This window comes from Salmo salar, chromosome ssa22 (genome assembly GCF_905237065.1).
Source record: "Salmo salar chromosome ssa22, Ssal_v3.1, whole genome shotgun sequence".
NCBI classification, from domain to species: Eukaryota; Metazoa; Chordata; class Actinopteri; order Salmoniformes; family Salmonidae; genus Salmo; species Salmo salar.
Window position 1 is genome coordinate 35,956,927 of NC_059463.1, and position 25,794 is coordinate 35,982,720.

At 43.5% G+C, this 25,794-nt stretch overlaps 1 protein-coding gene across 2 annotated transcripts in view; it reads right to left on the bottom strand.

Moving 5' to 3' along the window:
• Positions 1-570: 570 nt before the first annotated feature.
• Positions 571-25,794, bottom strand: part of LOC106583321 (RNA-binding protein Musashi homolog 1) — a 44,096-nt gene continuing 18,872 nt past the window's right edge. The window contains exons 7-14 of one of the 2 annotated variants that reach the window (XM_014167376.2): positions 16,707-16,755; positions 5,551-5,633; positions 5,288-5,405; positions 4,914-4,994; positions 4,248-4,304; positions 3,846-3,902; positions 3,549-3,703; positions 571-3,112 (exon numbers count right to left, since the gene is read on the bottom strand). In XM_014167376.2, coding sequence (XP_014022851.1) covers positions 3,074-3,112; positions 3,549-3,703; positions 3,846-3,902; positions 4,248-4,304; positions 4,914-4,994; positions 5,288-5,405; positions 5,551-5,633; positions 16,707-16,755 — 639 coding nt within the window. In that variant the 3' untranslated portion in view covers positions 571-3,073. The remainder of the gene's footprint in view (positions 3,113-3,548; positions 3,704-3,845; positions 3,903-4,247; positions 4,305-4,913; positions 4,995-5,287; positions 5,406-5,550; positions 5,634-16,706; positions 16,756-25,794) is intronic. The other variant, XM_014167377.2, reaches the window with a different exon arrangement.

A 25,794-nucleotide genomic window follows, 5' to 3' on the forward strand; every position in this document is an offset into this window, starting at 1 on the left:
GCACGAAACAGGACAAATATACATAGTAAAAATGTTACATATTATTATTATGATTTGCTTTGTGACACTGCCAAGGTCAGGAGTGGTGCTGTAGTCCTGCCAAAATATATGTGCTAATGCTTCCCACACATTTATATTCTCCTCCCACTATAGAAGGGCTTACTAGAGGCTAGTACAAATGACATCAGTCCCTGAGAGTGATGACACAACAGTCTAGATGACACCATAGCTAAGCACATGTCGACATGTCATGGTACCTGTTCTGCAGGATTAAGTTTATATCAAATTTCAAGACATACAAAAAGAAAATGCAACACTGTGACCCAATAATGCATTGCATAACTTGCTATAGGACAACCGTCAAAATACATAAAGGGTATAAAAGCATATATACAAAATTAAATATTCAAGAATGTCTCTCCTTCAATATTTTTTTTATGTTATTCTACATTTATGGAAGAAGATTCATGCCAAAACAAATTTAAATCAAAATATTTGTTTTGGTATTAATCTACTTTCATACAACTTAGTCTCAAACTCTCAGAAAAACAAACAGATCCACAATCTCAGTGGAATGCTTTAAAATAATTTATTAGGAATTGTAAAATTGAAATTTCCAGAGTAGAACAAAATAAGAAATACATATGACAAAGCGGGCGGGGAACAGTCCAAATAAAAGTTTAGTTACAGTGTTGGTAAAGACCTTGGAGCTTTAACAACCAAGGCCTTGCCCCTTTCCCGACCCTGAAGAAAGCATCAACACAAACAAACAAAAAAACACCAGCGTCTTAAAAATCACTGAATCATTACTGTACATGGGGAACGAAATCGTACAAAAGAAAAATATTGTTTATATTTTTGTTCTGAAAATAAGTCTTAATGCCATGGAATTATCAATACTCATATTGCTATTAATATCATTATTATTTCTAAGATAAAAAATAACTTATTGCTTTTTGTAAGTTAAAAAGTTACAGTGTTCGTGTCCAGCAGTAGTTTTGTGTAGTGACCAAGCCAGTCGGAAAAGGGCAGTACTAGCCAGTTTAAAATGGGAGATTCTTGTTGATGTTTATTGGAAGACTTTGAGGAAAATATACATAATTCATGTGATTTTCATTGAAATAGCTTTGTGACACTCTGTCTCCTCCTCCCTTCCAGCTACTGGTCTGTGTATACCTATTTTCTGTACTGACTGGGACAGAGGCCCTATTCTATTTTGATTTATCTACCCCTAGTCCCTATGATCCCCTAGTCCTTATGTGTGGGGTGTTAGACTAAATGGAACCAGGCAAACATTTCAGTACCAAAATGGCAGTACCAAAATCAAAAAATGCATCTCAGCTGTCAAATGTAGCTAGTTCCATACTTCACCTCACTATTGTGCGTGTACACAAACACTCACACACACAAACACACTTTCACACATAATGACACACGCACTTTCAAAAGTCATCAGAGGACGAATACAATCATGATGTAATAATATTTTAAGAGTCAATTGCTTTGTTAAGTATGTCCTTCATTTGTTTCTACGGTCCATATGACCCGTACATTGAACACCAAGAAAGAAAGAAAAAACATAATGAAGGAAAATAGCGCAAAATATACCTAAAATAGCACAAAATATATCCCACCAAAAAGCTGTATTAAAGCCCACCCAATCCCCCTTAACCACATCCATGCACCCTCACCATAGCAATATAAAAAAAACAGGGCCTCATTTAAGTTTTTCCTTATCCAATTATCTGTTCCAATTCAAGTTCTTCTGAGGGATACGTGGATGTCATGTCCATATAACTAGAATTACTAGAATGGGAATCCCCATTCAAGTAATTCTATTTTTATGTTAATGTGATGTGATAAGACTGCCTTTAAGGGGCCCGATTCAATAGAAACCGGTTACTGGCACAAATCAAAAACAACTCTGTCGTAGCGCTGTATGATGAAATGCAGATTTGGAATTCACACACTACAGTTAATAAATGTTTACAGTAACGGAATGAAACTGAACTGCATGTACATTTAAGCGTGTTCTATTGTTGTTACTTTTGGATAATCTCTGAAACCAATTTCTAATGAATAGGATCTTATCATTACGACTTATTTACAAATATCATCTCGTCTTCAACCCTGCTCATGCATGTTGTTGGCCTAAACACTAAACAAATGCTTAGGGGATAGCCACGTTCAAATAGAAATGACCTGCCACCGTAGAACATGTTGTAGAAGTTAAAAGACTTCCAGTTTAAATGGCACCCGAACGATTAATAGTAACCTTACCTGCCAATCAAAGTACAACCCCCCCCTCAAACTCTATATACAATATTTTACAGGAAGGAAATAAAACATTCCTTTCAAAACCAATTACGGAATAAAATACCTTACCGATTATCATCATTACGCTCAATATTAATAACAATATTACAAATGTTTTGTTTTAAAAACTATCAAAATATACATTTTAGTTTTCTTTTCATGTTTCCTGGGACATAATTTCTTTGTTCTTCCACTGTTTAAAATGGGTTAGGTACTCCTTTTGACAAGGAGACCCTATCCCACACACCATTTCAGTTCTCTCTACCCCTCTATTCTCCTCGTTCTCTCCATCTCACCTCAGTAACACATTAAAGGGAGGTCAAAGGAGCAGACAATAAATCAAAACATTGTGATTAAATAAAAAATCCTCAAATATAAAGTAAAAATACATCTGACAGAATCTGTGTTTGCCATGAGCGCAACCCACAGTCGTTCTTTTCACATGTATTTTTCTGTCAGAACGATATTTTTAAAAAGAAACAGCATTGGAATCTAATTAAATAAACCTACGTGAAGGTAAAGAATAGGAGAAACAAGGGACTGAGAAGAGGAAGTGATATTAGTACAGGAATACAAGATACAGGATTCTAAAATATAAAATATCTTCTTCAGTCGGTGGGTGGATTCAGGGGGAGCCAGGGGTGGGGTTTGACCTGTGGCTGCCAATTGGATTGTGCCATGGGTAGGCACACAGCAGTTTGATTGGCTCGTCAGCAGAAGAAACCTCCTTCCGTGTCCGGTGATTGGCTGAATCTGCTTAGTGGTACCCGTTGGTAAAGGCTGCAATCAGAGGACCCTGAGAAAGAAGAGAGACACAGACTATTAGAGACAGAACAGCTGGTAGATATTTTGAAATTAAGAAAGGAGATGATTAACCAAAATTGCAAATAGTGCAGTGATTTGTCATTATCGAATAAATCGAATTTTGGCAGCTTTACACTTCCATATTAAACTGGTAAGCAAACCCCTGGTTTCCCCTAGCATCAGATACATGCCATATGCCACCAAGCAGGCTCCTTTAGCTGATTCTTATAGATCCCTCTTTGCGATATTCCAACCCTGGGCTGTATTCATTAGGAACCAAAAGGAACAAAACAGACTGAAGCAAGGAAGGACTACCTGAACTTGTCAAATAAGAAATGCTCATTTTCATTTTCCATTGCAAATCATTTTGCTATGGTGTGCCCTAATGAACACAACGACCCTGTTCTGTCCCAATGATAGTAACGTACCCCGAGACCGTGGCCGAATCCTGAGTTGGGGCCAGGACTGGCTGCGCTGAGATAGCTGCTGACTGCTGAGTCCTGACTAGCTGCTGCATACAGGTCAGCCATTGGCCCAGGGCTGCTGGTGCCCAGGTAGCCTGCGTTACGTGACTGGGTGGAACCTGAGAGTGAGAGAGAGCGAGAAAGAAGGGAAAACCAAGAGAGAGAGAGAGACAGAGAGAGGGGAGAGAGAGACAGTCAGTCAGTCACATACACATGGACGACAGACACACAAACAGAATGATGAAGGAGAATCATCTTTACCTCTCATAGCAGCTGCTGCTGCCGCTGCCATTGGTCCGTAGGCTGACAGTGGAATGGCTGAGGGACAGAGGAGAGGGACAATTTCACATTCTTTTACCTCTACCAGTATGTCACCTTAACAGTGTTTGGCAGTGTGCGAATTTAGTTCACCAAACCATTCATCGTCAGGTAGTTGACAGTTTTAAAGATGGTGAAACCATGCAAAAAATATCCAAGCTTAACATTGCTGCGGTCAATATTTTTTGTTGTTGCAAAAGTTGTGCTTATATCAAAGTTATTAGGCTTGAACCCTTCCCGATTGGAAAAAGGAGGGCCATTACACCATTCCACAACAGGCTAGCGCTGTTGCCTTGTAAATAAAGCGAAAGAGAGCTGCTTGTAGATCTTAGAGGAGTCACTGACCTGTGAGCTCAGAGGGATGGGGTGATGTCAGAAGGGGGGTCCTCTCTAAATGGAATTCTAGAACAGAAATGTCAAGAGAGCGCTTTTTTAATACAAACACCATCCACGTGCCTACCAACACACACACACACACACACACACACATGAACATGTGCACACACAAACAGGCACATAGGAGAACACACAAGAAAGCAATTTACAGTGAAGAGACTACAGGGGAGAAGGGTGGTAGGGGAAAAGGAGAGGAAGGAAGAGCCGTGAGGGGAGAGTGGATATGAAAGAAGGAGAAAATTAGGTGATGGGGAGGGAGATAGAAGTACAGCACATTTTAACAGATTGCAAGATTACTTTTACCATGAGAGGGGAGGGGAAATGGAGAAGAGGACCAGGGAGAGGAGGATGAGAAATCCTAAATACAACTCTCTGAAATCTACAAGCAGCCAGAGACTCTGCTATATGTGCTTATACATGGAGTAAAAAGTGTAGGTGTGTGTGTATATGTTTGTCAACTAACATAAAAATAATATCAATATGTATCTGTTTGGATCACTAGGCCAATGCATTGTTTCCTAGACAGATCTTTGGATGAATAACAGACTCAAGTCGTCTGTACATCTGTAACTCAACCTCTCCATGAATCATTGTGACAGAGAGTGATGTTCATACCAGGGAACTGGTACGTGTATCCAGGAGCGATGCCAGGGTAGCTGCGGCTAGCATACGTAGCTGCTTGGAAGCCTGGGTAGCCTGCGAAGAGAGAGACAAATAAATACACATCAGGATATGGCTAAACACAGCTGAAAGAGATGATATTGCACTCATATTAGACCTCATGTAGCATGTAGCAACTAGCACTACAACTCTGTACCATGCTGTTGCCATAACTGTAGGTGGAGCAAGAGACAATGACTTCACTGTGGGCCATGGCTTACTTGAGTCCCACTGAAACACCTTCTCCCTCTACTCAGAGACGCTTTGTGAATATGGTTCCAGTGTTTAGCGGGGGCAACATGACCGTGTTATTGATGTTCTGTTCTTACTCAGCATGCCGATCCCCAGCATGAAAGCGTCCACGCCGTAGGGCATAATCCTGGCACGACCTCGAGCCGTACCCGTCGGTGACATCACTTCCTTGGGCTGTGCTTTCTTGCACTCCACCTGGAGAGGAAAGCTAATACTTTTAGATATTCTGCACAAAGACACACACACTCCTCGCCATCAACACTGACACACACACACTCGCACATACATATACTGTACATGTTGTCCACATACACACTGTACATGTTGTCCACATTCATACCATTTTGTTGTTGATTTCGTGGAAGTGGATCTCACACACTTTTTCCACCATGTCTTCATTCTCAAAGGTCACAAAGCCAAAACCTGAGGGACACAGGAACACAGACAGACTGCTTTAGCTTTCCACTATGGCCATTTGTTTTCATTTTCTATCAGACTGACTGCAATCATGACTTCACATGTCCAGTTCTTCCAGGTTAGGGATCACCAATGAAGAAAAGGAGATGAGGGGAAGAGGCGAAGAAAGAAAGTTAATGATTGGGACACAGCCCCTTTAATGTTCACTTTTCCCGCCTAGTGGTTAGAGCATTGGGCTAATAACCGAAAGGTTGTTAGATCGAATCCCTGAGCTGACAAGGTAAAAATCTGTTGTTCTGCCCCTGAAAATGGCAGTTAACCCACTGTTCGTAAGCCATCATTGTAAATAATAATTTGTTCTTAACTGACTTGCCTTGTTAAATAAAGGTAAAAAATCTATATATACCCTTCTTTTCTCCCCCAAAGTATGTGTTTTATTTGCATTCAACTATTCAATCCCTTTCAGATGAAAGAACAAATAGGTAGCGGAGACTACATCAAAGTATTGAGACTCACCTGGTCTCTACCCCTTCCCCCCCCACCCCATTATGGAAATGATCGGAAAGGGGGGGGGGGGCTTTTCCAACTCAAAGTGGCATTAAAGAAAAAAATGCACCTCCCTCCCCAAAGTTCCAACATTTTTCACATGACCCTCCCTTTGTACTGGAGATTTTCCACCAACAGGTTTCTGTGCCAATGCACCACACAACCAAAAAACAAAGCATACCGACTTTGAGCTCTTCAATGTCATGGTTTGCGTTTTCAACAATAAATAGACTATGTCAATCTCGACAAACAGAAAATACACATCCCTCCCTACTTACTCAGTATCGAAGGCTTGACAATTTCCGAATGTCAGAAGTCTCTTTCCATTTATCAATTATGCACAGTTTGGCTTGATTGCTTGCTTGAATTATTTTGTCAGTTACATTTATTTTTTTTACACAAACTGACCAGGATTGCACAATAAAGTCAGGGACTTACTGACTTTATTGTGAGGGATGAGGGAGGAGTTTAAGTACAGTTCTTACAAGCTTGTTTGGCTGGTAGCTTATTCTTTAGATGTTTGGGGCTGCAGGTGAACCATGTGCAGGCATAATCACAGTGACACTCAACTAGCACCCTTACCAGAGTCTTTACGGTGCCTATAGCTAGGTTTCCATCCAACTGACGACAACTTTTCATGTGAATATTCTAAATCTTCCTAAAAACAATATGCCATTTCAGAGTTTCCTTTAGGAGAATTTGGCGCTGGACAACATGATTGTGAAGATTTTCATTTACTGGAGATTTGAGAAATGTAATGGACATCCATATGCATTCAGATACAACCTGCTGCAGCCAGCGCCATCAATAAACAAGGGATGTTGGCCAAATGAGCCACATTTACGTGTCCTTAAAAACAGCTATAACAAATTACAAAAACATTATTCCATGTGTTTCGATGTGTAGCATATGTAAAACTTTACAGCCTAAAACTTAACAGGTTTTTGTTTAGACTACTTTTCTAAAACAATAATTGTCGACCTCATGGTTCTGCTGTCAGAGATTTGAGCACTAAATGTATCAGGGGATTGCATGCAAAGGCTTAGGTGTCCACTGTATGATATTAATATTTTTATAAATATATACTATATACATACATACATATATATACATATATATACACACACACACATACATATATACATACATACATATCGACGGCCCTGAAAGAACTTCATTCGACTCTATGTAAACTGGAAACCACATATCCTGAGGCTGCATTTATTGTAGCTGGGGATTTTAACAAGGCTAATCTGAAAACAAGGCTCCCTAAATTCTATCAGCATATCGATTGCGCGACCCGGGCTGGCAAAACCCTGGATCATTGTTATTCTAACTTCCGCGATGCAAATAAGGCCCTCCCCCGCCCTCCTTTCGGAAAAGCTGACCACGACTCCATTTTGTTGCTCCCAGCCTATAGACAGAAACTAAAACAGGAAGCACCCGCGCTCAGGTCTGTTCAACGCTGGTCCGATCAACTGGATTCCACGCTTCAAGATTGCTTCGATCACATGGACTGGGATATGTTCCGCATAGCGTCGAACAACAACATTTATGAATACGCTGATTCGGTGAGCGAGTTAATTAGCAAGTGCATTGGTGATGTTGTACCCACAGCGTCTATTAAAACATTCCCCAACCAGAAACCGTGGATTTATGGCAGCATTCGCGCAAAACTGAAAGCGCAAACCACTGCTTTTAATCAGGGAAAGGTGACTGGAAACATGACCGAATACAAACAGTGTAGCTATTCCCTCCGCAAGGCAATCAAACAAGCTAAGCGTCAGTATAGAAACAAAGTAGAGTCGCAATTCAACGGCTCAGACACGAGAGGTATGTGGCAGGGTCTACAGTCAATCACGGACTACAAAAGAAAAACCAGCCCTGTCGAGGACCACAAAGTCTTGCTCCCAGACAGACTAAACAACTTCTTTGCTCGCTTTGAGGACAATACAGTGCCACTGACACGGCCCACTACCAAAACCTGCGGGCTCTCCTTCACTGCAGCCAACGTGAGTAAAACATTTAAACGTGTTAACCCTCACAAGGCTGCAGGCACAAACGGCATCCCCAGCCGCGTCCTCAGAGCATGCGCAGACCAGCTGGCTGGTGTGTTTACGGACGTATTCAATCAATCCTTATCACAGTCTGCTGTTCCCACAAGCTTCAAGAGGGCCACCATTGTTCCTGTTCACAAGAAAGCTAAGGTAACTGAGCTAAATGACTACCGCCCCGTAGCACTCACTTCCGTCATCATGAAGTGCTTTGAGAGACTAGTCAAGGACCATATCACCTCCACCCTACCTGACACCCTAGTCCCACTCCAATTTGCTTACCGCCCCAATAGGTCCACAGACGACGCAATCGCAATCACACTGCACACTGCCCTAACCCATCTGGACAAGAGGAATACCTATGTAAGAATGCTGTTCATTGACTACAGCTCAGCATTTAACACCATAGTACCCTCCAAACTCGTCATTAAGCTCGAGACCCTGGGTCTCGACCCCACCCTGTGCAACTGGGTCCTGGACTTCCTGATGGGCCACCCCCAGGTGGTGAGGGTAGGTAACAACATCTCCACCCCGCTGATCCTCAACACTGGGGCCCCACAAGGGTGCGTTCTCAGCCCTCTCCTGTACTCCCTGTTCACCCATGACTGCGTGGCCATGCACGCCTCCAACTCAATCATCAAGTTTGCAGACAACACTACAGTGGTAGGCTTGATTACCAACAACCACGAGACGGCCTACAGGGAGGAGGTGAGGGCCCTCGGAGTGTGGTGTTAGGAAAATAACCTCACACTCAATGTCAACAAAACAAAGGAGATGATCGTGGACTTCAGGAAACAGCAGAGGGAGCAGCCCCCTATCCACATCGACGGGACAGTAGTGGAGAGGGTGGAAAGTTTTAAGTTCCTTGGCGTACACATCACGGACAAACTGAAATGGTCCACAAGACAGCGTGGTGAAGAAGGAGCAGCAGCGCCTCTTCAACCTCAGGAGGCTGAAGAAATTCGGCTTGTCACCAAAAACACTCACAAACATTTACAGATGCACAATTGAGAGCATCCTGTCGGGCTGTATCACCGCCTGGTACGGCAGCTGCTCCACCCATAACCGGAAGGCTCTCCAGAGGGTAGTGAGGTCTGCACAACGCATCACCGGGGGCAAACTACCTGCCCTCCAGGACACCTACACCACCCGATGTCACAGGAAGGCCAAAAAGATCATCAAGGACAACAACCACCCGAGCCACTGCCTGTTCACCCCGCTATCATCCAGAAGGCGAGGTCAGTACAGGTGAATCAAAGCGGGGTCCGAGAGACTGAAAAACAGCTTCTATCTCAAGGCCATCAGACTGTTAAACAGCCATCACTAACATTGAGTGGCTGCTGCCAACATACTGACTCAAATCTAGCCACTTTAATAATGGAAAAATTGATGTAATAAATGTATCACTAGCCACTTTAAACAATGCCACTTTATATAATGTTTACATACCCTACATTACTCATCTCATATGTATATACTGTACTCTATACCATCTACTGCATATTGCTATCTTGATGTAATAAATGTATCACTAGCCACTTTAAACAATGCCACTTTATATAATGTTTACATGCCCTACATTACTCATCTCATATGTATATACTGTACTCTATACCATCTACTGCATATTGCCATCTTGATGTAACAAATGTATCACTAGCCACTTTAAACAATGCCACTTCATATAATGTTTACATACCCTACATTACTCATCTCATATGTATATACTGTAATCTATACCATCTACTGCATCTTGCCTATGCCGTTCAGCCATTACTCATTCATACATTTTTATGTACATATTCTTATTCATTCCTTTACACTTGTGTGTATAAGGTAGTTGTTGTGAAATTGTTAGGTTAGATTACTTCTTAGATATTACTTCATGGTCGGAACTAGAAGCACAAGCATTTCGCTACACTCGCATTAACATCTGCTAACCATGTCTATGTGACAAATAAAATTTGATTTGAAATACATACATACATACATACATACATACATACATACATACATACATACATACATACATACATATATAAATATACACACACAGTTGAAGTCGGAAGTTTACATACACCTTAGCCAAATACATTTAAACTCAATTTTTCACAATTCCTGACATTTAATCCTAGTAAAAATTCCCTGTCTTAGGTCAGTTAGGATCACCACTTTATTTTAAGAATGTGAAATGTCAGAATAATAGTTGAGAGAATTATTTATTTCAGCTTTTATTTCTTTCATCACATTCCCAGTGGGTCACAAGTTTACATACACTCAATTAGTATATGGTAGCATTGCCTTTCAATTGTTTAACTTGGGTCAAAAGTTTTGGGTAGCCTTCCACAAGCTTCCCACAATAAGTTTGGTGAATTTTGTCCCAATCCTCCTGACAGAACTGGTGTAACTGAGTCAGTTTTGTAGGCCTCTTTGCTCGCACACGCTTTTTCAGTTCTGCCCACACATTTTCTATAGGGTTGAAGTCAGGGCTTTGTGATGGCCGCTCCAATACCTTGACTTTGTTGTCCTTAAGCCAATTCTTGCCACAACTTTGGAAGTATGCTTCCGGTCATTGTCCATTTGGAAGACCCATTTGCGACCAAGCTTTAACTTCCTGGCGGATGTCTTGAGATGTTGCTTCAATATATCCACATAATTTTCCTACCTCATGATGCCATCTATTTTGTGAAGTGCACCAGTCCCTCGTACAGCAAAACACTCCCACAACATTATTCTGCCACCCTCGTGCTTCACAGTTGGGATGGTATTCTTCGACTTGCAAGCCTCCCCCTTTATCCTCCAAACATAACGATAGTCATTATGGCCAAACAGTTCTATTTTTGTTTCATCAGACCAGAGGACATTTCTCCAAAAAGTACGATCTTTGTCCGTATGTACAGTTGCAAACCGTACTCTGGCTTTTTTATGGCGGTTTTGGAGCAGTGGCTTCTTCCTTGCTGAGCGAACTTTAAGGTTATGTCGATATAGGACTTGTTTTATTGTGGATGTAGATACTTTTGTACCTGTTTCCTCCAGCATCTTCACAAGGTCCTTTGCTGTTGTTCTGGGATTGATTTGCACTTTTCGCACCAAAGTACGTTCATCTCTCGGAGACAGAACGCATCTCCTTCCTGAGTGGTATGACGGCTGTGTGGTCCCGTGGCGTTTATACTTGCGTACAATTCTTTGTACAGATGAAAGTGGTACCTTCAGGCATTTGGAAATTGCTCCCATGGATGAACCAGACTTGTGGAGGTCTTCAATTTTTTTCTGAGGTCTTGGCTGATTTCTTTAGATTTTCCCATGATGTCAAGCAAAGAGGCACTGAGTTTGAAGGTAGGCCTTGAAATACATCCACAGGTACACCTCCAATTGACTCAAATGATGTAAATCAGCCTATCAGAAGCTTCTAAGGCCATGACATAATTTTCTGGAATTTCCCAAGCTGTTTAAAGGCACAGTCATCTTAGTGTATGTAAACTTCTGACCTACTGGAATTGTGATACAGTGAATTATAAGTGAAATAATCTGTCTGTTAACAATTGTTTGAACAATTACTTGTGTCATGCACACGGTAGATGTCCTAACCGACTTGCCAAAACTATAGTTTGTTAACAAAGAAATTGTGGAGTGGTTGAAAAATGAGTTTTAATGACTCCAACCTAAGTGTATGTAAACGTCCGACTTCAACTGTATATATATAAACTCAGCAAAAAAAGAACGTCCTCGCACTGTCAACTGCGTTTATTTTCAGAAAACTTAACATGTGTAAATATTTGTATGAACATAAGATTCAACAACTGAGACATAACCTGTACAAGTTCCACAGACATGTGACTAACAGAAATGGAATAATGTGTCCCTGAACAAAGAGGGGGTCAAAATCAAAAGTAACAGTCAGTATCTGGTGTGGCCACCAGCTGCATTAAGTACTGCAGTGCATCTCCTCCTCATGGACTGATCCAGATTTGCCAGTTCTTGCTGTGAAATGTTACCCCACTCTTCCACCAAGGCACCTGCAAGTTCCCGGACATTTCTGGGGGGAAATGGCCCTAGCCCTCACCCTCCGATCCAACAGGTCCCAGACGTGCTCAATGGGATTGTGATCCGGGCTCTTCGCTGGCCATGGCAGACACTGACATTCCTGTCTTGCATGAAATCACACACAGAATGAGCAGTATGGCTGGTGGCATTGTCATGCTGGAGGGTCATGTCAGGATGAGCCTGCAGGAAGGGTACCACATGAGAGGAGGATGTCTTCCCTGTAGCGCATTGCATTGAGATTGCCTGCAATGACAACAAGCTCAGTTCGATGATGCTGTGACACACCGCCCCAGACCATGACAGACCCTCCACCTCCAAATCGATCCCGCTCCAGAGTACAGGCCTCGGTGTAACGCTCATTCCTTTGACGATAAACGCGAATCCGACCACCCCTGGTGAGGCAAAACCGCGACTCGTCAGTGAAGAACACTTTTTGCCAGTCTTGTCTGGTCCAGCAACGGTGGGTTTGTTGCCAGTGATGTCTGGTGAGGACCTGCCTTACAACAGGCCTACCAGCCCTCAGTCCAGCCTCTCAGCCTATTGTGGACAGTCTGAGCACTGATGGAGGGATTGTGCATTCCTGGAGGGATTGTGCGTTCCTGGTGTAACTCAGGCAGTTGTTGTTGCCATCCTGTACCTGTCCCGCAGGTGTGATGTTCGGATGTACCGATCCGGTGCAGGTGTTGTTACACGTGGTCTGCCACTGCGAGGATGATCAGCTGTCCGTCCTGTCTCCCTGTAGCTCTGGCACAGGCGTCTCACAGTACGGACATTGCAATTTATTGCCCTGGCCACATCTGCAGTCCTCATGCCTCCTTGCAGCATGCCTAAGGCACATTCACGCAGATGAGCAGGGACCCTGGGCATCTTTCTTTTGGTGTTTTTCAGAGTCAGTAGAAAGGCCTCTTTAGTGTCCTAAGTTTTCAAAAATGTGACCTTAATTGCCTACCGTCAGTAAGCTGTTAGTGTCTTAACGACCGTTCCACAGGTGCATGTTCATTAATTGTTTATGGTTCACTGAACAAGCATGGGAAACAGTGTTTAATTACAACAGGCCTACCAGGATATATATATCCTAAATAAAGGAAAATAAGTTTAGGCCTAACCCCAGATAGATAGGGATATGCTGGTGGAATGCAATGACACCGACATGTATTTCTTTATGTCAAATGGCTTCTGCATCTGCTATACAGATATAGACGTATAGAGGGAGGCTAATTCATAAAATTTGGATCAGAATATTTGGTAAGCGGGCCTTTCCGGGTGGCACAGTGGTCTAAGGCAGTGCATCGCAGTCCATGCGGCATCACTATAGACCCGGGTTCGATCCCAGGCTGTGTCAAAACCGGCCGTGACCGGGAGTCCCATAGGGCGGTGCACAATTGGCCCAGCGTTGTCCGGGTAATGGGAGGGTTTGGCCAGGGGGGGCTTTACTTGGCTCATCAGGCTCTAGTGACACCTTGTGGCGGGCTGGGCACCTGCAGGCTGACTTCAGTCATCAATTGAACAATGTTTCCTCCGACACATTGGTGCAGCTGGCTTCCGGGTTAAACAAGCGGGTGTTAAGGAGTGTGGTTTTGCGGGTCATGTTTCGGAGGACGCACGACATGACCTTCGCCTCTCCCGAGCCCGTTGGGGAGTTGCAGCAATGAGACTAGTTCGTAATTGAAAAAGGGGGTAAAATACAACAAAAAATATATAATCATATTTGGTGGGCCTGAAACAGTCTTCATCACCTCAAGTTCAACTGTTGGAGTCAGTTGGAGCGGCGGGGCGCAATGCCTACATATCATAGGCCTGCAATAGCTAAAGCTTAATAATAGCCAAACATTTCTAAACTTTATTAGGGTAATATCAAAAGTAAGTCAAGTCATTGTTTATAGGGAAAATACAAGCAGAAGAGTGAATGTAAACCAGGTAAAAAAACGCACTACCCTCCCCTGTGCACGCCCCAAAAACACAAACTTGTAAATTTCAAACGGTCCCTGACCTGTCCTTTCTCCCTCCCCCACACCTCAGGAGGCGGTGTCCTAACTTTCAATCTGTTGCCGTGGTGAAGGGGGATGGGGTGAAGTAGTAGGTAAAGTTTTAGTCTGAGCTCCGATTAAACGAGCTGACCAATTAACCCAGCTCCTCCCTTCTCACCTCCCTTTACTTGTTTCTCCCTCATCTCACCTCAGATGTCTGATTCACACTATAGGGCCAATCCGACCTGCACTCTGCTAACTCAGATAATGTATTTTCATACTGTCCTTTCCAGCATGGTTCCAGCAGCTATGGTGGATGTGTAACCAGCTCAGCCCAGTACAGTTCCCACACATTAAAATACTGTCAAGAACATTGACTGTGTATCAGCATGAGTCTGTGTTTATCTAAACAATGTGTGAGAGTCTGACAATGTGTGTGTTATTTGTTTCAGCATAACATTATCTGCACTATAAATCAATGTGTGCTATGCTGCCATTCCATGCATGGCTGAACCAAGGATCAGACTCTTCATAACCTTCTCAATGCAGACCATACTAGCAACAACCTCGCTAGTATGGTCTGACAATTGATCTGAGAGAATATTATCACAGAGGGCTCCCGAGTGGCGCAGCGGTCTAAGGCACTGCATCTCAGCGCTAGAGGGGTCACTACAGACCCTGGTTTGATTCCAGGCTGTATCACAACAGGCCGTGATTGGAAGTCCCATAGGGCGGCGCACAATTTGCCCAGCGTCGTCCGGGTTTGGCCAGAGTAGGCCGTCATTGTAAATAAGAATTTGTTCTTAACCGACTTGCCTAGTTAAATAAATAAAAAAGTAGCCCTTTCTTGCAGTCAATGACCAAAAACACCCTCTTTGGCCTCATGGGTGGAATGTTATTAATATTTTTCATAATTTCATCATTAATAAATATTAGATTTTTTTTAATGACGAAATTCTGGTGTTTCTATGTCAAATAGTTTTTTTTATATTTCAGTCTTCTGTGACGTACCCTACCGTTCAAAAGGTTGTGGTCACTTAGAAATGTCCTTGTTTTTGAAGGAAAAGCACATTTGTTGTCCATTAAAATAACATCAAATTGATCAGAAATACAGTGTAGACATTGTTAATGTTGTAAATGACTACTGTAGCTGGAAACGGCTGAATTTTTATGGAATATCTACATGGGCGTACAGAGGCCCATTATCAGCAACCATCACTGCTGTGTTCCAATGGCACATTGTGTTAGCTAATCCAAGTTTAGCATTTTAAAAGGCTAAGTGATCATTAGAAAACTCCTTTGCAATTATGTTAGCACACCTGAAAACTGTTGTTCTGATTAAAGAAGCAATAAACCTGGCCTTCTTTAGACTAGTTGAGTATCTGGAGCATCAGCATTTGTGGGTTCGATTACAGGCTCAAAATGACCAGAAACAAAGGATTTTCTTCTGAAACTCGTCAGTCTATTCTTGTTCTGAGAAATGAAGGCTATTCCATGCGAGAAATTGCCAAGAAACTGAAGATCTCGTACAACGCGGTGTACTACTTACTCCCTTCACAGAACAGCACAAACTGTCTCTAACCAGAATAGAAAGAGGAGTGGGAGGCCCCGGTGCACAACTGAGCAAGAGGGCAAGTACATTAGTGTCTAGTTTGTTTCTCAAACACCTCACAAGTCCTCAACTGGCAGCTTCATTAAATAGTACCCGCAAAACACCAGTCTCAATGTCAACAGTGAAGAGGCGACTCCAGGATGCTGGCCTTCTAGGCAGAGTTCCTCTGTCCAGTGTCTGTGTTCTTTTGCCCATCTTAATCTTTTCTTTTTATTGGCCAGTCTGAGATTTGTATTTTTCTTTGCAACTCTGCCTAGAAGGCCAGCATCCTGGAGTCGCCTCTTCACTGTTGACATTGACACTGGTGTTTTGTGGGTACTATTTTAATGTATGTATGTATGTATGTATGTATGTATGTATGTATGTATGTATGTATGTATGTATGTATGTATGTATGTATGTATGTATGTATGTATGTATGTATGTATGTGTGTATCTATGTATGTGTGTATCTATGTATGTAGATATTCCATAAAAAATCAGCCATTTCCAGCTACAATAGTCATTTACAATATTAACAATGTCTACACTGTATTTCTGATCAATTTGATGTTATTTTAATGGACAAAAAATGTGCAGGGACATTTCTAAGTGACCCCAAACTTTTGAACGGTAGTATATATAAAGTGTAATATTGGGATGCAAACTCAAAATTGAATATATTTTAACTCTATATGTGACATGGCACAGGTGTCTATTTTATAAAGCACATAACCATGTGTGTGAGGTGTATACTTTTGTTTCACAGTAGATTTGTTTAAGACTTACCAAGAATCACTCTGTGTGACCCTGATTTAGCCCACTGCAGTAAAATGTTAATTGTGTGTGTGTGTGGGCTGGTGTTTTGTGGCAATACCTCTGTGTCTGTTGGTGGTTTTGTCGAACATGAGCATGGCATCATCAACCTATGAGAGACAGAGAGACACAAACAGTTCACAAACACAAACAGACCCCACAGAGCCCCAGGACAGCAACACAAATCATGAGAAAACAAAAAGATAACTACTTTAAACATGGGAATGCATCAACAACAAAAACAGAGAAAACTGGAATGTTATTTGGCCCTAAACAGAGAGTACACAGTGGCAGAATACCTGACCACTGTGACTGACCCAAAATTAAGGAAAGCTTTGACTATGTACAGACTCAGTGAGCATAGCCTTGCTATTGAGAGAGGCTGCCATAGGCAGACCTGGCTCTCAAGAGAAGATAGGCTGTGTGCCCATTGCCCACTAAATTAGTTGGAAACAGAGCTGCATTTCCTAACCTCCTGACAAATGTATAGAGATACATATTCCCTCAGATTACATAGACCCACAAAGAATTTGAAAACAAATCCAATCTTGATAAACTTCCATTTCTATTAGGTTAAATACCACAGTGTGCCACCACAGCAGCAATATTTTCCACACTGTTACAACATAGCCAATAATATAACAATGTTTATATTCTTTTAAAACTTTTGTGAGTGTAATGTTTACTGTTCATTTCTGATTGTTTATTTCCCTTTTTGTTGATTGTCTATTCCACTTGCTTTGGCAATGTAAACACATTTCCCATGCCATTAAAACCGTTTGAATTTAATTTAATTGAGAGAGATGAGCTTGGACACCACGCACGCGCACACAGACACACACACACACACACACACAGGCCATTACACAGCATGGGGCTTCATTGTCCCCCCTTCAGGGCCTGTCCTTTGGAGCAAGAGAGGAGAGGGGGCCAACAGATGGAGAAAGAGGAAGGGAGCAGGGGGGTGACAGGTGACAAAGGAGGAGGACAGAAAGAAGGGGGGACAGGGGAAAGAATGTGGGGGAGGTAAAGAGAAAAGCGGAGAATGAGAAGAGATAGGAAGAGGAGGTCCCATCTCTGTGAAGTTAAAGAGTCGCTGTTTAACTCACTCCCAAAGTTCCACACTCTTAGAAAAAAAGGTGCTATCTAGAACCATAAAATGGTTATTCGGCTGTCCCCATAGGAGAACCCTTTGAAGAACCCATTTTGGTTCAGTGTACAACCCCTTTCGTTCAAGGTAGAACCCCTTTGGTTCGAGGTAGAAAACGTTTGGGTTCCATAAAGAACCCTTTACACAGAAGAGAGACTGAAGAACACTTTTGGAACCCTTTTTTCTAAGAGTGTAGGAGGGACTATTCTCTCCCCCTTCTCTCTCTCTCTCTCTCTCTCTGTTTAGTAGGGGGGATAAGCTTTTCACAAACTCTGTGTCCTGTTCTCTCTTTGTTTCACTCTCTCTCTTTCTTCTCCTCTCCACAAAGTTTACTATTCCCATGGAGACCCTGTAAAGAATTTAAATTAGGAGAACTCACCCTCCTCTCACTACTCTCACTATGAATAGAACTACAGAGAGGGAGAGAGAGGGGTGGGGGGATGTAGAGAGGGGGACACAGTTGAAAAAGGGCTTACTAGAAGGAGAGAAAATGAATTTTGCGTGGACTTGAAGAGAGGAAGCGAGAGATAGTTCAGGACAGAATAAAGATGGGAGGGGGATTGGTGCATACGAAAGAGTGGGTCGAGAGTGAAAAGGAGAAAAGAGTTGGGGGAGAGAGAGAGGGTTGGATGGACAGAAAGACAGACTGAGGGAGAGGCAGGGAAAGAGAACAAAGAGAAGAGGGGGCTTTGTCAACACGCACCCATTTAATTCTTCCTCTCCCTCCGCTTTTCTTTTTTTCTATCCCACTCCCTGCAGCCCTATTCATGCTGACCTCCTCCTTCCCTCCCCTCTTCGCTCTCCTAAGAAAGTTAGCACAAAGTCTCCTCTAATAGAGAAACTGTGAAACTACTCCATGTTTTGCCAGTGAGAGACATTATCAGTTGTACCAACGCTAACACACGCACACACAGCATGACTGCATTGCTATTTTCATTACCTATCAGCGAAGTGTAATGAAACTTAACACAGGGTGAAATGTGAGTGGAGGAAAGCTCTAGACTCAGTTTGATTTCTAACCTTTGAGATCATCTGATAGTGTCTTAATGAAAGCAGTGCATATAAAAAATATATTTAGTTTATTTCAATCTGACAACAAAGTTCACACAAGCTGTGCGTGTGTGCATCTGTCTCTCTGACTGTGAGAGAGGATGTGGCAGAAAGATTTTGTGTGTGAGTGTATGTATCTGGGTGTGTGTCCCTGCGTGTGACCATGAAATATGGAAAAGGTCAGGGTTGGAGACCTGTTAGTCCAAGTGAGTCTCTCTCTCTTCCACACACACACACACACACACACACACACACACACACACACACACACACAGTCCACCCTCTATCCTTCATTCAGTTTTATCTCCCTCCTCTCCCTTCACCCTTACGGTCCTTTAATGTCACGGTTGTCGTAGGAACGGGACCAAGGCGCAGCGTGTGTAGAGTTCCACATCTTTATTCCAAAGTGAAACTTCAAGCAAAAACAAATAAAACAAATAAATCAAATAAACGAACAACTAAACGTGACTACGTGGTGCACAGGCACGAACACAAAACAACATCCCACAAACACAGGTGGGAAAAATAGCTACTTAAATATGATCCCCAATTAGAGACAACGATTACCAGCTGCCTCTAATTGGGAATCATACAAAACACCAACCTAGAAAATATAAACTAGAACACAACATAGAAATATTAAACTAGACTACCCCCTAGTCACGCCCTGACCTATTACACCATAGAGAAACAAGGGCTCTCTATGTTCAGGGCGTGACATTTAAACCCAATGACAGAGCACAGTCGGGACAGGGACAGCAAGTGGACAGCTGCAGCACCAGAGACATGTTATCATAAGCGGTGTGTTACATGTTCAAGTAGGTCCCTGTTAGCATTAGGCTAACGCGTGTGGGTGTGAACACAAAACAGCCACCTTTAGCCCTATTATCGAGCTGTGTGGATGGCTAATGGTGAATTATACGAATTTACTAGCTAGCTAACATCTTGAAGCTTATAGCTGTGGGAAAGCTTTATTGCCGTCAGTATCAATAACAAAAGTGTTAGGCCAACAGTTACAGAGTCACGAGGATATGCAACAAGCTAGCATTGTGTTTGAGAGGAAAGTTAGCCTCCAGGCCAAAGTCAAAAGGTAATCAGCCTGTTGTCCACTGTGTCCAGAGCAGTTTAATACTATCTGGCTGAACTATAGTGTCTAGTATTTACCTCAGCACAGTTCACACTCACTGCCCAGCAGAGAGAGCATGCCCCTTACAGCATGGCACATAACATTCTCACAAGGAACTTTTCATGAACGTTCTGAAGACATTTTCAGTCACACTCTCACCTCAACCACCTTACTCTCTCCTCTCTGTTTCACTCTTCCCTAGCTCTCTTTCCTTCCCTCTCTCTCATCCCTCTCTCCACCCAGCTCTCCAAACAAGCCAGCAGACAAAGTGTCCAGTGAAGCCCTCTAATTGCAAACTCACATGGCTGACTGGAGCCCAACTTATCCGTCTGGCCTGTCCACCCCTCTATCTCTCCCCTCCCTCTATCTCCACACCTCCACTACCCCTCCCCCATCTCGCTCGTCCATTTTGAAGGACAAAATTAGGCCTATAGTTTACTGACTCTTCAAAGTGAAGCTGGTGCTGTGGTATTACTGCACTGTACTTTGAGGTAGAGTGCTATCCGATGGTTTCCCAGTACTGTTTGGGAGGACAGGTCTGGGAATGGGATAGTGGGAACGCCAGGACAGAGTGCCGGGGAACACAGCGGACTTCTGGCCAGGCAAGGCAGGGGCGTAAAATGAGACGTGTCTCTGTGGGATTCTGACCTGCTTCCCAGATAAACATGGTCGCCCGTGAGCGCTGGGATCGGCTCGGTTGAGCAACCCATGTACAGTTACATCCGGTTGGTCAATCACATCAAAGAAAAAAGGGCTTACGTTTTGCACTAGACTGACATTGACCTAATTTGGAAGTGCACAGACAATAACGGTAAGAAATTGACAGTTCTGTTGAGCGTGCCTGTCACGTCCTGACCAGTAAAGGGGGTTATTTGTTATTGTAGTTTGGTCAGGGCGTGGCAGGGGGTGTTTGTTTTATGTGTTTCGGGGTTTTTGGTTTAGGTTCTATGTTAGTATATTTCTATGTTTGTTCTAGTGTGTCTATTTCTATGTTTAAGTTTCTTGGGTTGACCTTCAATTGGAGGCAGCTGTTCCTCGTTGCCTCTAATTGAAGGTCCTATTTAGTAGGGGTGTTTTTTCCTGTGTTTTGTGGGTGGTTGTTTCCTGTTTTGTGTATGTTGCACCTGACGGGACTGTTTTCGGTCGTTTGTTGTTTGTTTGATTTTGAGTTAAATAAAAGTAATTATGAGCACGTCACACGGCGCGTCTTGGTCCCCATTAGACGACCCGCGTTACAGTGCCAGATGATTTGACGAGACTATCCATTGTTAACCTGTTGGGGGTAGGGGGCAGTATTGACACGGCCGGATAAAAAACGTACCCGATTTAATCTGGTTACTACTCCTGCCCAGTAACTAGAATATGCATATAATTATTGGCTTTGGATAGAAAACACCCTAAAGTTTCTAAAACTGTTTGAATGGTGTCTGTGAGTATAACAGAACTCATATGGCAGGCAAAAACCTGAGAGGATTCTATATGGGAAGTGGCCTGTCTGACAAGTTGTTGTTCATCTGGGCTCTTTTTATTGAAGACTGAGGATCTTTGCTCTAACGTGACACTTCCTACGGCTCCCATAGGCTCTCAGAGCCCAGGAAAAAGCTGAACGATATCGAGGCAGCCTCTGGCTGAAACACATTATCGCTTTTGGCAAGTGGCCGATCAGAGTACTATGGGCTTAGGCGCGTGCCCGAGTCGACCCCATGCTTTATTTTCTTTCGTCTGTTTACCTAAATGCAGATTCCCGGTCGGAATATTATCGCTTTTTTATGAGAAAAATGGCATAAAAATGGATTTTAAACAGCGGTTGACATGCTTCAAAGTACGGTAATGGAATATTTACAATTTTTTTGTCATGAAATGGGCCATGCTCGTAACCCTTATTTACCCTTTCGGATAGTGTCTTGAACGCACGAACAAAACGCCGCTATTTGGATATAACTATGGATTATTTGGGACCAAACCAACATTTGTTATTGAAGTAGAAGTCCTGGGAGTGCATTCTGATGAAGAACAGCAAAGGTAATAACATTTTTCTTATAGTAAATCTGACTTTGGTGAGTGCTAAACTTGCTGGGTGTCTAAATAGCTAGCCCTGTGATGCTATCTACTGAGAATATTGCAAAATGTGCTTTCACCGAAAAGCTATTTTAAAAACGGACATATCGAGTGCATAGAGGAGTTCTGTATCTATAATTCTTAAAATAATTGTTATGCTTTTTGTGAACGTTTATCGTGAGTAATTTAGTAAATTCACCAGAAGTTTGCGGGGGGTATGCTAGTTCTGAACGTCACATGCTAATGTAAAAAGCTTGTTTTTGATATAAATATGAACTTGATTGAACAAAACATGCACGTATTGTATAACATAATGTCCTAGGTGTGTCATCTGATGAAGATCATCAAAGGTTAGTGCTGCATTTAGCTGTCTTCTGGGTTTTTGTGACATTATATGCTAGCTTGAAAAATGGGTGTCTGATTATTTCTGGCTGGGTACTCTGCTGACATAATCTAATGTTTTGCTTTCGTTGTAAAGCCTTTTTGAAATCGGACAGTGTGGTTAGATTAACGAGAGTCTTGTCTTTAAAATGGTGTAAAATAGTCATATGTTTGAGAAATTGAAGTAATAGCATTTATAAGGTATTTGAATAACGCGCCACAGGATTCCACTGGTTGTTACGTAGGTGGGACGTAAGTGACAAACTCCCTCCAAAACACGCTGCTGTACAAATCAAATGCTGGAAGCCCAATGTGGAAATCTGCAAAGATTTTATTTGGCCCAAGCATCCTCTATGCGGAGATACTTGTCAGGATCCTCCACCAGAACTCTTTTTCCTCTACCCCCTTTCTCTCAGTCTCTTCCATCCTTTAGTTTATTGCTCTCTCTCCGCCTCAAAGTGACATCATTAAGCCCCTTCTAAGGGGATGGTGATTCTGCCTTTCTAGAAGGTTTTTTGTCCACTGCTGCTCAAGACAGTCAGGACACAGTCTTTTAAGTTGGTGAGTGTGAGACATAAGCCTCACACACAGACATACTGCTAAATTACCAAGGGACATTGGCTAAAGCAGGTCACCAAGGCAACAGACTGAGACAGGTGCAGGGGGTAAGATTGTGTTTTGGGATGGGGTGTGTGTGTTTATGATAGTGTGTGTGTGTGTGGTTTTTTTTGTGTGTGGGGGGGTCTTGTGGCAAGAGCAGCTGTTGCATTAGATTAGTTCAGATTTAGAGACCCTTCTCCTCCTCCTCCCCACTGTCCTCCCTCCCTAACTACACTCTCTCGCTCAAACCTCTTCACTCGTTCTCCCCCTAACACCTCTCCACCCCTTCACTCGTTCTCCCCCTAACACCTCCCACCTCTTCACCCGTTCTCCCCCTAACACCTCTCCACCCCTTCACTCGTTCTCCCCCTAACACCTCCCACCTCTTCACTCGTTCTCCCCCTAACACCTCTCCACCTCTTCACTCGTTCTCTCCGTAACAACTCTCCACCTCTTTACTCGGTCTCTCCCTAACACCTCCCACCTCTTCACTCATTCTCCCCCTAACACCTCCCAACTCTTCACTCGTTCTCTCCATAACAACTCTCCACCTCTTCACTCGTTCTCTCCCTAACACCTCCCTACCCCTTCACTCATTCTCCCCCTAACACCTCTCCACCTCTTCACTCGTTCTCCCCCTAACAACTCTCCACCTCTTCACTCGTTCACTCCCTAACACCTCCCACCACTTCACTCGTTCTCCCCCTAACACCTCTCCACCACTTCACTCGTTCTCTCCCTAACACCTCCCACCACTTCACTCGTTCTCCCCCTAACAACTCTCCACCTCTTCACTCGTTCTCTCCCTAACACCTCCCACCTCTTCACTTGTTCTCCCCCTAACACCTCCCTACCTCTTCACTCGTTCTCCCCCTAACACCTCCCACCTCTTCACTCGTTCTCCCCCTAACACCTCCCTACCTCTTCACTCGTTCTCCCCCTAACACCTCTCCACCTCTTCACTCGTTCTCTCTCTAACACCTCCCACCTCTTCACTCGTTCCCCCTAACACCTCCCTACCTCTTCACTCGTTCTCCCCCTAACACCTCTCCACCTCTTCACTCGTTCTCCCCCTAACACCTCTCCACCTCTTCACTCGTTCTCTCCCTAACACCTCCCACCGCTTCACTCGTTCTCCCCCTAACACCTCCCACCACTTCACTCGTTCTCTCCCTAACACCTCCCACCTCTTCACTCGTTCTCCCCCTAACACCTCCCTACCTCTTCACTCGTTCTCCCCCTAACAACTCTCCACCACTTCACTCGTTCTCTCCCTAACACCTCCCACCTCTTCACTCGTTCTCCCCCTAACACCTCCCTACCTCTTCACTCGTTCTCCCCCTAACAACTCTCCACCACTTCACTCGTTCTCTCCCTAACACCTCCCACCTCTTCACTCGTTCTCCCCCTAACACCTCCCTACCTCTTCACTCGTTCTCCCCCTAACAACTCTCCACCTCTTCACTCGTTCTCCCCCTAACACCTCTCCACTCGTTCTCCCCCTAACACCTCCCACCTCTTCACTCGTTCTCTCCCTAACACCTCCCACCTCTTCACTCGTTCTCTCCCTAACACCTCCCACCTCTTCACTCGTTATCCCCCTAACACCTCCCTACCTCTTTACTCGTTATCCCCCTAACACCTCCCACCTCTTCACTTGTTCTCCCCCTAACACCTCCCTACCTCTTCACTCGTTCTCCCCCTAACACCTCCCACCTCTTCACTCGTTCTCTCTGTAACAACTCTCCACCTCTTCACTCGTTCTCTCCCTATTACCTCCCACCTCTTCACTCGTTCTCCCCCTAACACCTCCCACCACTTCACTCGTTCTCCCCCTAACACCTCCCACCTCTTCACTTGTTCTCCCCCTAACACCTCCCTACCTCTTCACTCGTTCTCCCCCTAACACCTCCCACCGCTTCATTCGTTCTCCCCCTAACACCTCCCACGACTTCACTCGTTCTCTCCCTAACACCTCCCACCTCTTCACTCGTTCTCTCCCTAACACCTCTCCCCCTCTTCCTTCCCATTGATTCAAGACTGTTTGTCAACTTTCTTTCCAACTGTTCCACTTATCATCCCTTTATGACACTTGTTCTTCAGCCTATTTGGAACTTCTCTTACATTTGAGTGAGAGTTGGTTCTTCTCATACATGTCTGTGTTCCTCTTCTCTCCTGCAGTTTGAAAACACTTCCCTTCTGAGTACCCCAACCTCTCTCCAGGAGGTGCCCCTCTTTCTCCCCCTTCCCTCTTTCTCTCTCTCTAGCCACTCCTCTGTCATCCCAGCATGAGTTTGCCTTTCACTGCATCTCATTCAAATAGGCTTAACTGACTGGAAGAAAAATTTAACAGCCGAAGCAACTCAAACAACAGCAACGGAAGAAAAATGGAAGACAGAAGTGCTAATATCCATCAGAATGCCTTTTGACAGTAAATATCAAACATAATGTTGTTGAGATCCCTCTCCCCCTCTTCTCCTTCCTCCCTTTCAACTGTTCTCTGAAATTAGCCACGCTTACCCTGTCTCTAACCAAAATGTGGAATAAGAGAAAAAGAGAGAAAATGTCACGACTTCCGCCGAAGTCGGTCCCTCTCCTTGTTCGGGCGGTGTTCGGCAGGCGACGTCACCGACCTTCTAGCCATCGCTGATCCATTTTTCATTTTCCATTGGTTTTGTCTTGTCTTACATCACACCTGGTTCCAAGCTCATCAATTACATGTTGTGTTTTAACCCTGTTTCCCCTCATGTCCTTGTCGGTGATTGTTTGTTTGTATGTGATGTG